At 40.5% G+C, this 12724-nt stretch overlaps 1 protein-coding gene across 2 annotated transcripts in view; it reads right to left on the bottom strand.

Moving 5' to 3' along the window:
- The window catches only part of SEMA5A (semaphorin 5A), a 539339-nt gene that overhangs the window by 22178 nt on the left and 504437 nt on the right, over positions 1–12724 (bottom strand). For both annotated transcript variants that reach the window (XM_061129337.1, XM_061129336.1), the window contains one exon: positions 1412–1637. In XM_061129337.1, the coding sequence (XP_060985320.1) occupies positions 1412–1637 (226 nt within the window). The remainder of the gene's footprint in view (positions 1–1411; positions 1638–12724) is intronic.

Here is a 12724-nt window from a genome sequence, read left to right as displayed (position 1 = left end):
ATAAAATACTTCACTATAGTAGACTTCCTGCCCCCGTCCCCACCAAGAAACAATGAACTTGTATAGCTGCTGAACTACAGGGAACAGAATGGTTTGAGATCAGTAGACATTTAATGTCAGTGAAAATACGACTGGGAGTGGCTCTTGAGAGCAACTGTTGAGCCGATGAGCATCCAGGCTGGCAGCTCCAGGAGGAGGAACGGAGATCTGAGTCCTACATGCAGCTGGCGACCCTCACTCAGAGCCGCTCCTTGTGAGTGAAGCCCTGCGGCAAAGCAGGAGCAGACTCACGGCGCCTCCATAAGCTTATCCCACCCACGGCAAGCCCAACGTGGCAACTTATAAGCTCTGTGATCCATCAAAGCCAATCACTCTGAACCTAAAATGATGCTGATGGTGACTGTGTATTCTCTATCACAGTCACATTGGGAGAATAACAGAGAATCATAAACCCAAAAGTGTAAGTCATGTTCAAGCTGGTCCAGTGTAAGATATGACTACTACTGTGCTCATCATCTTGCTCCAAGTGCCATCTTATTTTCTTCTAGGATTGCACCGGTTTTCTTAAATCAGATGAGTGTTACAGGAGAGAGGAAGACAGAAGCAGAAATGAGTCTCTTTGGGATGGCCAACCTCATGCCTTTTTCTGTAGTTGAGACACCTGAGCCCCAGAGGGAGCGAGTGAGTTGCCTGGTGGGTGCAGGCGGGAGCGGCTTTAGTGGCGGAAGGTGACCATTCAGTGGCAGGACCAGGCAGAGAATGGATCATCCCATCTACCTTAGTGCTCTCCCTACATAAGTCAAATGGCATTGAAGGGATTTATACAATTATAAGGGGCAAAGCAATTTCAAAGAGTATTAAAGGATTCTCACATACTGCCTTTTTTAGCAGGAAGATTCTTTCACAGATATAAACACAGATATGCACTTCCTTTGTCTTCGTCCCATTTGGGGAGTAAAAAAAGGAAAAGCTTATTTGCAGGTTACGTTTCAGTACCAGCTGCAAAGGGATCTGTACAGTCTCTGACATCAACAATGATAAATATATATAATTGTATGTGAATAAAAGTGGTGATGGAAGAATGCAGAGATTTCCTCAGTATATATTCTGATACTAAATAAATCTTCTACAAACTTTTCTGGACCCATTATAAATATGGTGCCATTTTGAGGGATGGAGTCAGGGGACCACCCCAACATCTAACTGAATATTTACAGTAAGGGTCTTCCCCACCAGTTTGCTATAAAGTCAGTTCTGATGTAGAGAGATCATTGTTATAAACATGGCTAAGCCATGATGAACAGGAAAAATCCCCCCCACCCCCAGCACCCCAGCTATTCTGTGAACTTGGAGATGAGACGGAATGCCTGACCCTGGAAGCAGGTCAGTCCCTACGGAGTCGCTGACTCACCGTCGGTGGAGCAGCCACTGGTCCCATCACTAGAGCAGTACCGCATCTCAATTCTCTGTCTTCCCACCTCCAGCAAGTTTGGATCAGGCAGACGGGCTTTGCACGTGTACCGAAATCGCTGCTCGTAGTGACCCCCATTGTCAGAGATGTTGACGGGTGTCCAGGGAGTCCAGGGCGTGGTCTTTTTCAGCTCAGGGCACGGGTTGGTGTTACAAGGCTGGTACTCCTGGGAGAGAAAAATGCATGACATGTGCTTATCATATTGCAGAAGCAGAGCCTGGTGCGTCCTTCCTGGGGTGAAAGACAGCATTCTTTCAAACTTCAGGTCCTGACACCTACCAGCCACTGTACAAGGTTAAAAGCACAGTTTTTGGTCAAATTAGGCATTTAAGAGGAAGTTAGGGTTCAAGTTAACCGCAAAGGAATCTGCAGTTTCTGCATCAACGAGAATGAGACAATAAATGTGATTGTATGTGAATAAAACTGGTGCATGCAATTACATTTATTGAATGTGAATAAAGATGGTGAAAGGGCTTCCCAGGCAGGGCTCATTATAAAGAACTTGCCTGCAAATGCATGAGACATAAGAGGTGTGTGTTCGATCCCCGGGTCGGGAAGATCCTCTGCAGAAGGAAACAGCAACCCACTCCAGTATTCTTTCCTGGAGAATGCCATGGACAGAGAGGTCTGGCGGGCTACAGTCCACCGGGTCGCACTGGGTCAGACACGGCTGAAGCGACTGAGCACAGCAACAAAAAGGTGATCCCCCAAGTTGTCTTCCTTTCACTTAATAATGCCCGAAAATGCTGTTTATTCTGATAGGGTTAGCTGTTTTCTTCTCTAAGATTATAGTTATTTAAAATGATGGAACCAATATTTGTTTTTAGGATGATAATATGTTTGATTTGAGATTTATGAATAGCTTAAGCTCTGCATCACAGATTCAGAGTGTTAGGAAGGTAGCTATCCAGTTGATAACACAACGCGCGATAACTTTTAGTCTATAAGGAATTTCCGCAAGATAACGTGATGGTTTTTCTCAGTCTCAGCTCCCTTTCCTCACTGCCAGGTGCCTCCCCGACAAGCAAGGGTGGAAGGATCCAGGCAAGTGGGCCATGCAGTTGTGGGTGGTGCACTTTAGGACCATACCCCTAGGCCTAACTATTTGACAAGAATTTTAAGCACTATGTCTCCAGAAACAAGACCAAACCTAAGGGGTGCAGAGTTTGACCTTGGATCCCAAGTCCTCCTTTTGACAGCAAAGGATGCTTCATTAGAGGGAAAACCTACAAAATGTAATACATCCAATGATGGCCATACTTTTAAAACAATTTTATTAATGTTAAATATACATATCAAATAAGAGTTAAGTAGTTTTCTAACATTTATTATGAGAAATAGTAAGTTTTTCACAATAAATCATAGGTCATGGCATCCAGTCCCATCATGTCATAGCAAATAGATGGGGAAACAATGGAAACAGTGACAAATTTAATTTTCTTAGGCTCCAAAATCACTGCAGATGGTGACTGCAGCCATGAAATCAAAGGGCGGTTGCTCCTTGGAAGAAAAGCTATGACCAACGTAGACAGCATACTAAAAAGCAGAGACATTACTTTGCCAACAAAGGTCCATCTAGTCAAAGCTATTGTTTTTCCAGTAGTCATGTGTGGATGTGAGAGTTGGACTATAAAGAAAGCTAAGCGCTAAAGAATTGATGCTTTTGAACTGCGGTGTTGGAGAAGACTCTTGAGAGTCCCTTGGACTGCAAGGAGATCCAACCAGTCCATCCTAAAGGAAATCAGTCCTGAATATTTACTGGAAGGACTGATGCTGAAGCTGAATTTCCAATACTTTGTGAAGAGCTGACTCGCTGGAAAAGACCCTGATGCTGGGAAAGATTGAAGGCAGGAGGAGAAGGGGATGATAGAGGATGAGAGGGTTGGATGGTATCACTGATTCAATGGACATGAGTTTGAGCAAGCTCTGGGAGATAGTAAAGGACAGGGAGGCCTGGCATGCTGCAGTCCATGGGGTCACAAAAAGTCAGACACAACTTAGAGACTGAAGAACAACAAAAATTCTGTCCTTCCACCCCCCGCCCCTGCCCCATCTCTTTCAGTTGAATATCTAGATATTTATCCCTTAGAGCTAACAATGAGAATTTTCCAGTAACAGGCATCATCTATTAACTGTGTACCATAGGAAAAGGATTTCAATTTTTATTCTTTACCCTCACTCTGCATTGGAGAAGAAAATGGCAACCCACTCCAGCACTCTTGCCTGGAAAATCCCGTGGACGCAGGAGGAGCCTGGTAGGCTACAGTCCACGGCGTCTCAAAGACTCAGACATGACTGAGCGCCTTCACTTTCTTTCTTTCTCACTCTGTGTCCCCAACATTGACACAGTGTCCCCACATCCTGTCATCTTAATGCAGTCATGCTGCACTTTTGGTTAGATCAAAATCCAGTGTTTGCACTCACTGCTAAATGACCACTATCCATAGGTGACTACTGTGGAGAACTGATTAATGTCTGTCTTATGTCCAATTCTTTCCCGGCCCGAGTCAAGGGCTCTCCTGTTTTGTGGGGATGGTTTTCTAGTCTCTGTGAACTTGTCATGCATTCGTACCCCCTCCTCATCAGATATTTGGACACAGTAAGAACCGTATGGCCTGGTGTATGCTTTGAAAATAAAGTATTGGTAATACTGTATAAATGAATTCTGGTAGAAAGTAGCCACGTGCATCCACACCAGAAGCCTTAATTGGAGGCCTATTTAAATATTTATTTTTCACAATTCTAATTATTTAATAGCTTTCTCTACTCAGGGTCCCTTTTTAAAAATTTTTTACAAGGAACCATAATCAAAGGTTCTTCATCTTTGGGACTTCATAGGCTTTTAACAGAAAATATGCAATCACTGCTTTCCTAATTTATTTATTTATTTATTTATTTTTAGTCTTAATGCTTTTATTGCCTTATAGAACAAAACAGGGTCTAGGTTACAATGCAGGAATGAAGTGAATATCCATAACTTGTTTACTGATTTTAGATGCTTTCCTACTTTAATACTGCATCCCTTCCCCATCCCACATGGATGACCCCCATCTCCACAGCAACACACACTGGCAGAGAGGTGACTTCATTTCCTTTGTTTATAGGATCTTTTATTATGGCATCTTTCAGATGCTGCTTTTTAAATGAAAAAAAAAAAAAGCCCTAATGGGTGCCATAAACCTAATCGTGTGAAGTACTAGACAGAACACACGTGCACTTTTTTCACTTGAAATGGAGACCACGTGATAGGAATGCCTTCGACCTTGTCTCCGACCATCCAGGCTCACGGTGTGGAACACTGCCAGCCCCAGACTGAAATTCCATGCGCATTCCCTTCCTAACTCTGCCAGCCTGGCTGGGCAAGTGCCCAGGGGCTCCTTGCCAAAATGGACTTAAAGCACATGCTGCTTATGCACCCCTGCTCTTAGCATTATAACACGTTTGCTATCACCTGCAAACGAGTAAGATCCCATGTCTCAAGAAAAAAAACGTAGGAAGTCCAATAATTTTGAGATTCTTTGCACCAGAAATCTTACCTCTTCTATGGAGATGAAGTTTTGTTTTTGACGCAGATGAGTAGAGAACATATTTTAAAACCTGAGTTTGCCTCCGTGTATTGCTAACAGGCTCAGCAGGGAGTAGGGGGTGAAATCGTCCCAGAGGTGGGCACAACTCAAGGGTTAAGAAGAACAGTTCAGAGCCATTAGACCTAAACCTCTGAAAACAAACTCTGTCTCCTTGTGTCCCATTAACTCATCACAGTTCAAAACCCAACAGGAGTTTCAGGACTTCTTCTTTCAACTGCTTTTTAAGATCTGATGATGATGCATTCATTTAAAATATCAAATTTATTAAATCCTCAGAAATGGTATGGCTGCCCTATTTTTATATTAATAACCAAAATTATAAAGTGACTCAATTCAATGGTGAGTAGCTGTATGGCTTCACTGAGCCTGTGAGCTCCAATTTTCTGAGGAATTGATGCTATAAGTGAAAGAGAGAGACCGTGACAATCCAAGCAAGTCCAAATTTGAATGGGCCTGGAACAGCATTACATTTAACGTTAAAGAAAGAATTTGCTTTAAAAGTGATTTCAGGGAACTAATTGTTATTACCTGCCACATAGGGTTCTTAATATGCTCATGGAAAAACTAACATAATAATTGCGACTAAATCAATCTCACTGCTGCTATATATCCAGAGGAATTAAAGTCAGGATCTCATAGAGATACCTACACTCCCATGTTCACTGCAGCATTATTCACATTAGCCAAGATATGGAAATGTAGGTGTCTAATAACAAGTTAATGGATAAAGAAGATGTCACACACACACACACACACACACACACACACACATGAATATTGTTCAGCCACGAGAAAGAAGGAAATTCTCCCATTTGAATAACTTGATTGGACCTTGAGGGCATTATGCTAAGTGAAATAAGACAGGTAGAGTAAGACATTCTGTATGATCTCACTTATATGTGGAATCTAAAAATGACAAACACAGTGTAGAGTGGAAGTTACCAGGGAACTTCCTGGTTGGGGGAAATGGGGACATACTGGTCAAAGGGTACAAACTCTCAGTTATAAGATTAACACGTTTGGGGATCTAACACTATAGCTTGATGATTATAGCTAATAATACTGTATCAGGCACTTGAATGATGCTAACAGAGTGGACCTTCAGTGCTCTCAACGTAGCAAAGAAACAGTGATTACATGGCAGGATGGAGGTGCAGACTAACTAATGCTCTGCTGGTCATCATTTTGCAATTTATAAATGTATCAAATCAACACACTGCACACTTTAAATATATACACATACACCTCACACAATGTTATGCATCAGTTAAATCTCAATAAAGCTGGATAAAATAAAAATAAAGACAAAAAGAACAAAGGGGAAAACTGCATGATAACTACAGCAATTTTCAGCAGTTCTTCAAGCGTGTTGCCCATGTTCTCTCTGTCCCAGTCAACAGAAACACAAAAACCAGGCATTTAAAGTTTGATCCAGAAACCTGGGAGGTCCTTCCTGTTCCCCCTCACCTCTAGGCCAAGTCCTACATATATATACACACACACACATATACAGCCTCTTGGGTTCATTCTCTCCTCCCCATCTTAATCATCTTTTTTTCTAATTTAGGCCATGTCACCTCAGGCCTGTTTCATGGAATTAAAGCATGTATTTCACTGACATTTAATTGTGTATTTATAATTCAGCCTCCATTAACAGACTGAAAATTTGTCAAGACCAAGAACTTTGTCATATTTATTTTATACTATCAATCTTAAGGCCAACAATGTTATTTTTGGTGAATGGACAAATCATACTGATCAATTCACAAGTAAGTCCGTTCTGGTGGAATTTGCATAAATTTGGGAAAAAATGAGATGGTCAAGTGGGGCGCTCTATTTTGTTATTAACTTTTCCATTGAGAAAATGAAGATATCTTATATTCCACAGGTTGAAAGTAAAATAGAGAGATGGTGACAGTCTAAGAAAAAAATTTGATACCATATGTTTGGCACAAAATAAAATTACCTTTAAAGTGATTTCATCAATAGCTTAATATATAAATATATTCTCATCATGGAACACTCATGCTTTCTATATGCATTTATCAAGTTTTCTTTCAGCAACTCAGCAAGTCACACACGGAAGTAGAAAGCCATTCTGCATAAGAGAAACAAGAAAGGAATACAGTTGTGCTTTCAAAGGTCCAAAGCACCAAAGCACGTGCAAAGAAGCATACCTGTGACCCCAGGAGCTTGTGGAAACAGAGCCAGGATTGACAGGGCACCCTGGAAATTAGTTTAGAGGTCCCAGCAAGGAAGAGAAGAAAAGGGAGACAGTTCAGTCAAAATTAAAACGCTGCAGAAAGACATCTGTGTCCAACCAGGATGAGGTAACAGAAATGGGATTAACTCTTTCACCAACAATAACTTAAAATACATAAAACAACAGGTCTTAAGACATTGGACATCAAGCAAAGAAGGATACTGACTGCCAAGTTTGGGAAACACGAAGTGAGTCACACAGCTGACCAAGCCTACAACCCTAAGAAGGTTTCCAGGTGGTGGTGGAGGAAGGAAAAACCCAGGCCAGGCACAGGCTAGTGATTAGGGAGACAGAGCTGGAAACTGGAGGAAGCCAAAGGCGCTGGAGTTCTCCGAAGGAGAGGGCTACAAGGCAAGGAAATCCCAGTAATGCACAGCTTCTATGCACAGCGTCCCCTCAAGTATTTAGAATAGTAGCAACCCATGAGCATGTATGAAGAAACCACACATTGCTGGGGAAAGACCCATCTGAAAAGATGAGAGAGAGCAGTACTTGTCACTGACATGAGGCTGGGAATAGGGCTTGGTCCTAAGAGCCAGACTGAAAACTCCTTAACTCTCCTATAATCAGTTAAGGTACCAAGAAGGGTCTTATCTCCACACTGCGGAAAAATCACCCCAGAATGAACTCTGCTCTGATCTCAACTAATAAAGCTTACAAGCAAAATCCAAAAAGATCAAACTAATTTCATATAACTTGATCTTGTCCCAAAGGAGAGCTCTAGCATATTTGGGGGATTCAATATTATCCAATGAACAAGGAAAAGGTCACAGTATCTTACATCTAATCTAAAATTACCAGATATGCAAAGAAGCTTCTGAAAAAATAAAAAAAAAAAAGCAAATAACAGAACCTATTATGAGAAGGAACATAAGTCAACTGAAATTGGCACAGAAATGACATCCATGACAGAATTTGTGGTTGATATTTAAAACTGTTATTGTAACTGTATTGCATATGTTCTAGGAGCTAGAAGAAACTAACATATTAGGTAGAAACATGGAAGATATGCAGAAGAGATATAAAGTCAACTGTATACAACATCAATTCTAATTAGATATAAAAACCAGATAAAGACATTAGAGGGAAAGAAATTTACATGTGAATGTTCCCCATTAACTGAGATACAGAAGTGCTTAACAGGCTTTAGTAAACAAAATCCCCAAGTAGACAGAAAGGCTAATATTTCACAGGTAGGGATTATGTCAGGGGTGTAAGGTTGCATCAACATTTAAAATTGGATCAATGTAATTCACCATATCAGCAGTCTAAAAATCAAATCGAAGCTGTGGGAAGCTGTTGTCTTGCACAGGGAGCTCAGGTCTGTGCTCTGTGCTGACCTAGAGGGGTGGGATAGGAGGTGGGAGGGAGGTCCCAGTGGGAGCAGACACATGTATACATATAGCTAATACAGATTGTTGGACAGTAGAAGCTAACACAACATTGCAAGTCAACTGCACTCTAACTAAAAAAAGCAAATCTATATGAACATCACAGAAATATCATTTGATAAGATCCAAAAATCCATTCCTAACCTAACAGAAACTATCAATCAACTGGGAATAGAAATAAATTTCCTAAATCTGACGAAGGACATTTATTTAAAAACATACAAGCAACAGCTTAGTTAAAGGTTAAAGCCTGCATGCTTTTTGTAAAGCTGAAGAATATAAGATAAATATAAATAATAATTTTGTTCCTATGTACTAGCAAAGATAATGAAATACTTAGAAATGAGTCTCAAAATATGTGCATGACTTATACAATTAAAAGAAACTGAAATCTTCTAAATGATCTATAAATCAAAGCAATTTTAGTCACAATTCCAGAGGCCTTTTAAAAATATAAATTTGACAGGTTAATTCTAAAATTCATATAGAGATACAGAGTTTCTAGGACAGCAAACACATTCTGAAAAAAAAAGGACATCATTGGAGGACTTACACAATCTGACTTCAGGATTCATTATAAAACTACAATAATGAATTCATTAAGATTGAAAGATTGAGCAAAGGAACAAAATGAAAAGCCCAGAAATAGATCCACAAACATAGGATCTACTGATTCTTTGAAAAGGTACAAAGACAATTTAGTGGAGAAAGTAGTCTTTTCAACAAATGGTGCTGGAACAATTAGATATCCAAATGCAAATATATGAATTTTGATTAATATCTATCTCTACCTGTGATAATAAACTTAAATGAATCATAGAGCAATATCTAAAACCATAAAACTTCTAGAAGAAAACCTAGGAGAATATTTTCAGGACCTTAGGTAAAGCAAAGATTTCCTAGATACTATGCCAAAAGCATCACTCAAAAAAGAAGTAAAAGTAAGTTGTATGAATCAAATCAGAAACCTCTGCTCTTGAGAGACACTTACTGTTAAGAGAATGAAAGACTAGTTACACACTGGAGAAAATATCTTCACATCAGATACCTGATAAGAAGACTCATACCCACCACAAATTTAAAAAATTAAAACTCAACAACAAAAAACATGGAGAATGGACGCATGTATGTGCATGTCTTAGTCCCTTTGCAGATCACCTGAAACATAGATGGCAAAAAGTATATGTAATGATACTCAACATCATTTTTTAGAAACAAACAAGCAAATTAAAACCACAAGAAACCACCACACACCCTTCAGAAGGGTTAGCATGTAACCAACAGGAGAAACCCCGAACCTGACAATCTCAAATGCTGGTGAGCCTGCAGAGCAACAGGAACGCTCTCTCCCTCACACCCTGCTGGTAGGAAAGCAAAATGACACAATTGATTTCAGAGCTTTTTGACACTTGGCTAAAAATGTAAACATATACTTACTGCATGACCTAGACTTTTCCCTGCTAGATATTTACCCGAGAAAAGAAAGAACATGTCCACACAAATATTTGGACATGAATGTTCACAACAGCTTCATTTGCATTAGCCAAAAAAAAAAAAAAAATGGAAACGATGCATATATCCATCAGCAGATAGATATCTAAGCAAATCATCTTATATTCAAATGAGACTACTCAATAATGAAAAAAATGAACTGCTGTTATGTTCAACATAGACGAATCTGAAAAGAACTGTGCTGAGTGAAAGAAGCTTCCAAAAAATGAGTGATGAAGTATGATGCTGTTCACATAAATTCATGAAACATGGAGCTAATGTAGAATCAAAAAGCTGAGCAGTTATCTGGGATTAGAGAGGACAGGGATGTATATGAGGGAGGGTTACACAAGGTAACAAGGAACCTTTGAAGTTGATGAACACAGTTATCCTCTTGCATTGATGGTTGCATGGATGTACATATTTGTTAATTTATTACATGTTAACCATGTGCAGTATATTGTATAACAATCACACCCAATGAAAATGTTAAATCATATGCTCACAGAAAATGTCTTTTTAAAGAATGATGGTCAGTTTGCTAATTTAGAGATGATATCCAAAACAGTAGCTTGCACATACCTGTACACAAACTAAAATTACAGTTATTTTATGGCATTCATATTGGAATATTCGCATCTGGATGTAAACTACTAAGAATTTGTAGATAAGTGTTTCATAAAAACAAAATGTGCATCATCAAGCCCAATTTTACCTGTCATCACTTATGCCTGAAAAACATTATTTTCTATCATACAATCAGCCAGTGTAGCAACTGCTTGTTATAGCCACTATGTACACATGAATGAACTGCATTCTTTTACAATCTTATTTCTCTTACAGTCAGCTTCTTTAGCTGCAGTGCATTTCCATGCTGATGGGGGTCTTTGAACACGAAGGAGTTATTATCTTCCTTGGGGTCTGGAGAAGTTTGTGTGCCGCAGGATGGCTTGGTCGGAGGAGAACTCAGCCCAAAGGCCACCTTCTAATTTCCGTGTGTGCTCACGCTCAGTCGTGTCTGACTCTTTGCAGCCCTATGGACTGTGGACCGCCAGGATCCTCTGTCCATGGAATTTTCCAGGCAAGAATACTGGTGTGGGTTGCCATTTCCTTCTCCAGGGGATCTTCCTGATTCAGGGATTCAGGATTCGAACCCACGTCTCCTGCATCTCCTGCATTGGCAGGCAGTTTCTTTACCACTAGCGCCACCTGGGATGCCCACCTTCTAACTTACTGCTAGAATAATCTTACGATAGGACAATCCTCTGCAAATCCTAGAACATGTCTTGGTCCGTTCAGGGTGCTATAACAAAATGCCACAGACTGGGTGGTTTGTAAACCACAGGAATTTATTTCCCACCATTCTGGAAGCTGGAAGTCCAAGACCAGGGTGCCTTTCTGCGTGGCCAGATGAGGGTCCTATTCTGACTTACAGATATCCCTGTGTATCCTCGCATGGTGAAAGAGGCCAGCTAACTCTTTGGGGCCTCTTTCATAAGGACACAAATCCCACTCATGGGGGCTCCACCTGCACAGTCTAATCATGCCCTGAAGGCTCCATCTCCTAATATCATCATCTTTAGCATTAGGTCTTCAATACATGGACTGGGGGTGGGGGAGGGCAGAGGCAGAGCACCAGCATTCAGCCAATAGCAGAACACATCCAAAAAATGCCAAGTGAGAGGCCATACAAGATGATCTCAAAGCACTTAAACACATTTTGGAAATCCACCATCTTGCTTTTGATTTAGTCTGCTGACCCAAAATAAATACTCAGTACATACACTTGAGGGCTTCCCAGGTGGCTCAGCGGTGTCCACCTGCCAATGCAGGAGAGGCAGGAGATTCAGGTTGGATCCCTGGGTTGGGAGATCCCCTGGAAAAGGAAAGGGTAACCCACCCCAGTATTCTTGCCTGGGAAATCCCATGGACAGAGGAGCTGGGAGGGCCACAGTCCACAGTGCTGCAAAAGAGTGGGACACAACTTGCCACCTAAACAACAACACACATTTGAATCTGGTTCACAGAAAGGAAAAGACGTGATATTGAACACGACTGAGTGAACAGCGGCAACGTGGCAGCTGGTCTGAAGAGAGGATGACGATTTAGAGACTTTGAAGAATATTCCTGATTCATTTTCATTACTATTATTAGTCATTAATGGCCCCCTCACATAACATAGAAATGTTCTTCCAATGTAAAAGCAATATGGGAACAAAAAGAGTGACTATTTTAAAGTATAAAATCCCTGGATAGAACCACTATGGAGAAGAGTTTGGACGTCCCTTAAAAAACTAAAGACAGAACTACCATATGACCAGCAAGCAGCAAATCACAGTGAAAAAAGACAACATGGGTGCCCCGATGTTCATTGCCAGGACATGTTTTTCTATTTACAGTTTATTATAATAAAATTATTTACAATAGCCATGACATGTAAGCAACATAGATGTCCACTGACAGATAAATAGGTAAAGAAGATGTGGTATATATATAAAATGGAAAACTGCTCAGCCATAAA

Source organism: Dama dama, chromosome 25 (assembly GCF_033118175.1).
Source record: "Dama dama isolate Ldn47 chromosome 25, ASM3311817v1, whole genome shotgun sequence".
Classification (NCBI taxonomy): domain Eukaryota; kingdom Metazoa; phylum Chordata; class Mammalia; order Artiodactyla; family Cervidae; genus Dama; species Dama dama.
Note: the sequence above shows the minus strand (reverse complement) of the source record. Positions and strands in the feature narration are given on the sequence as shown.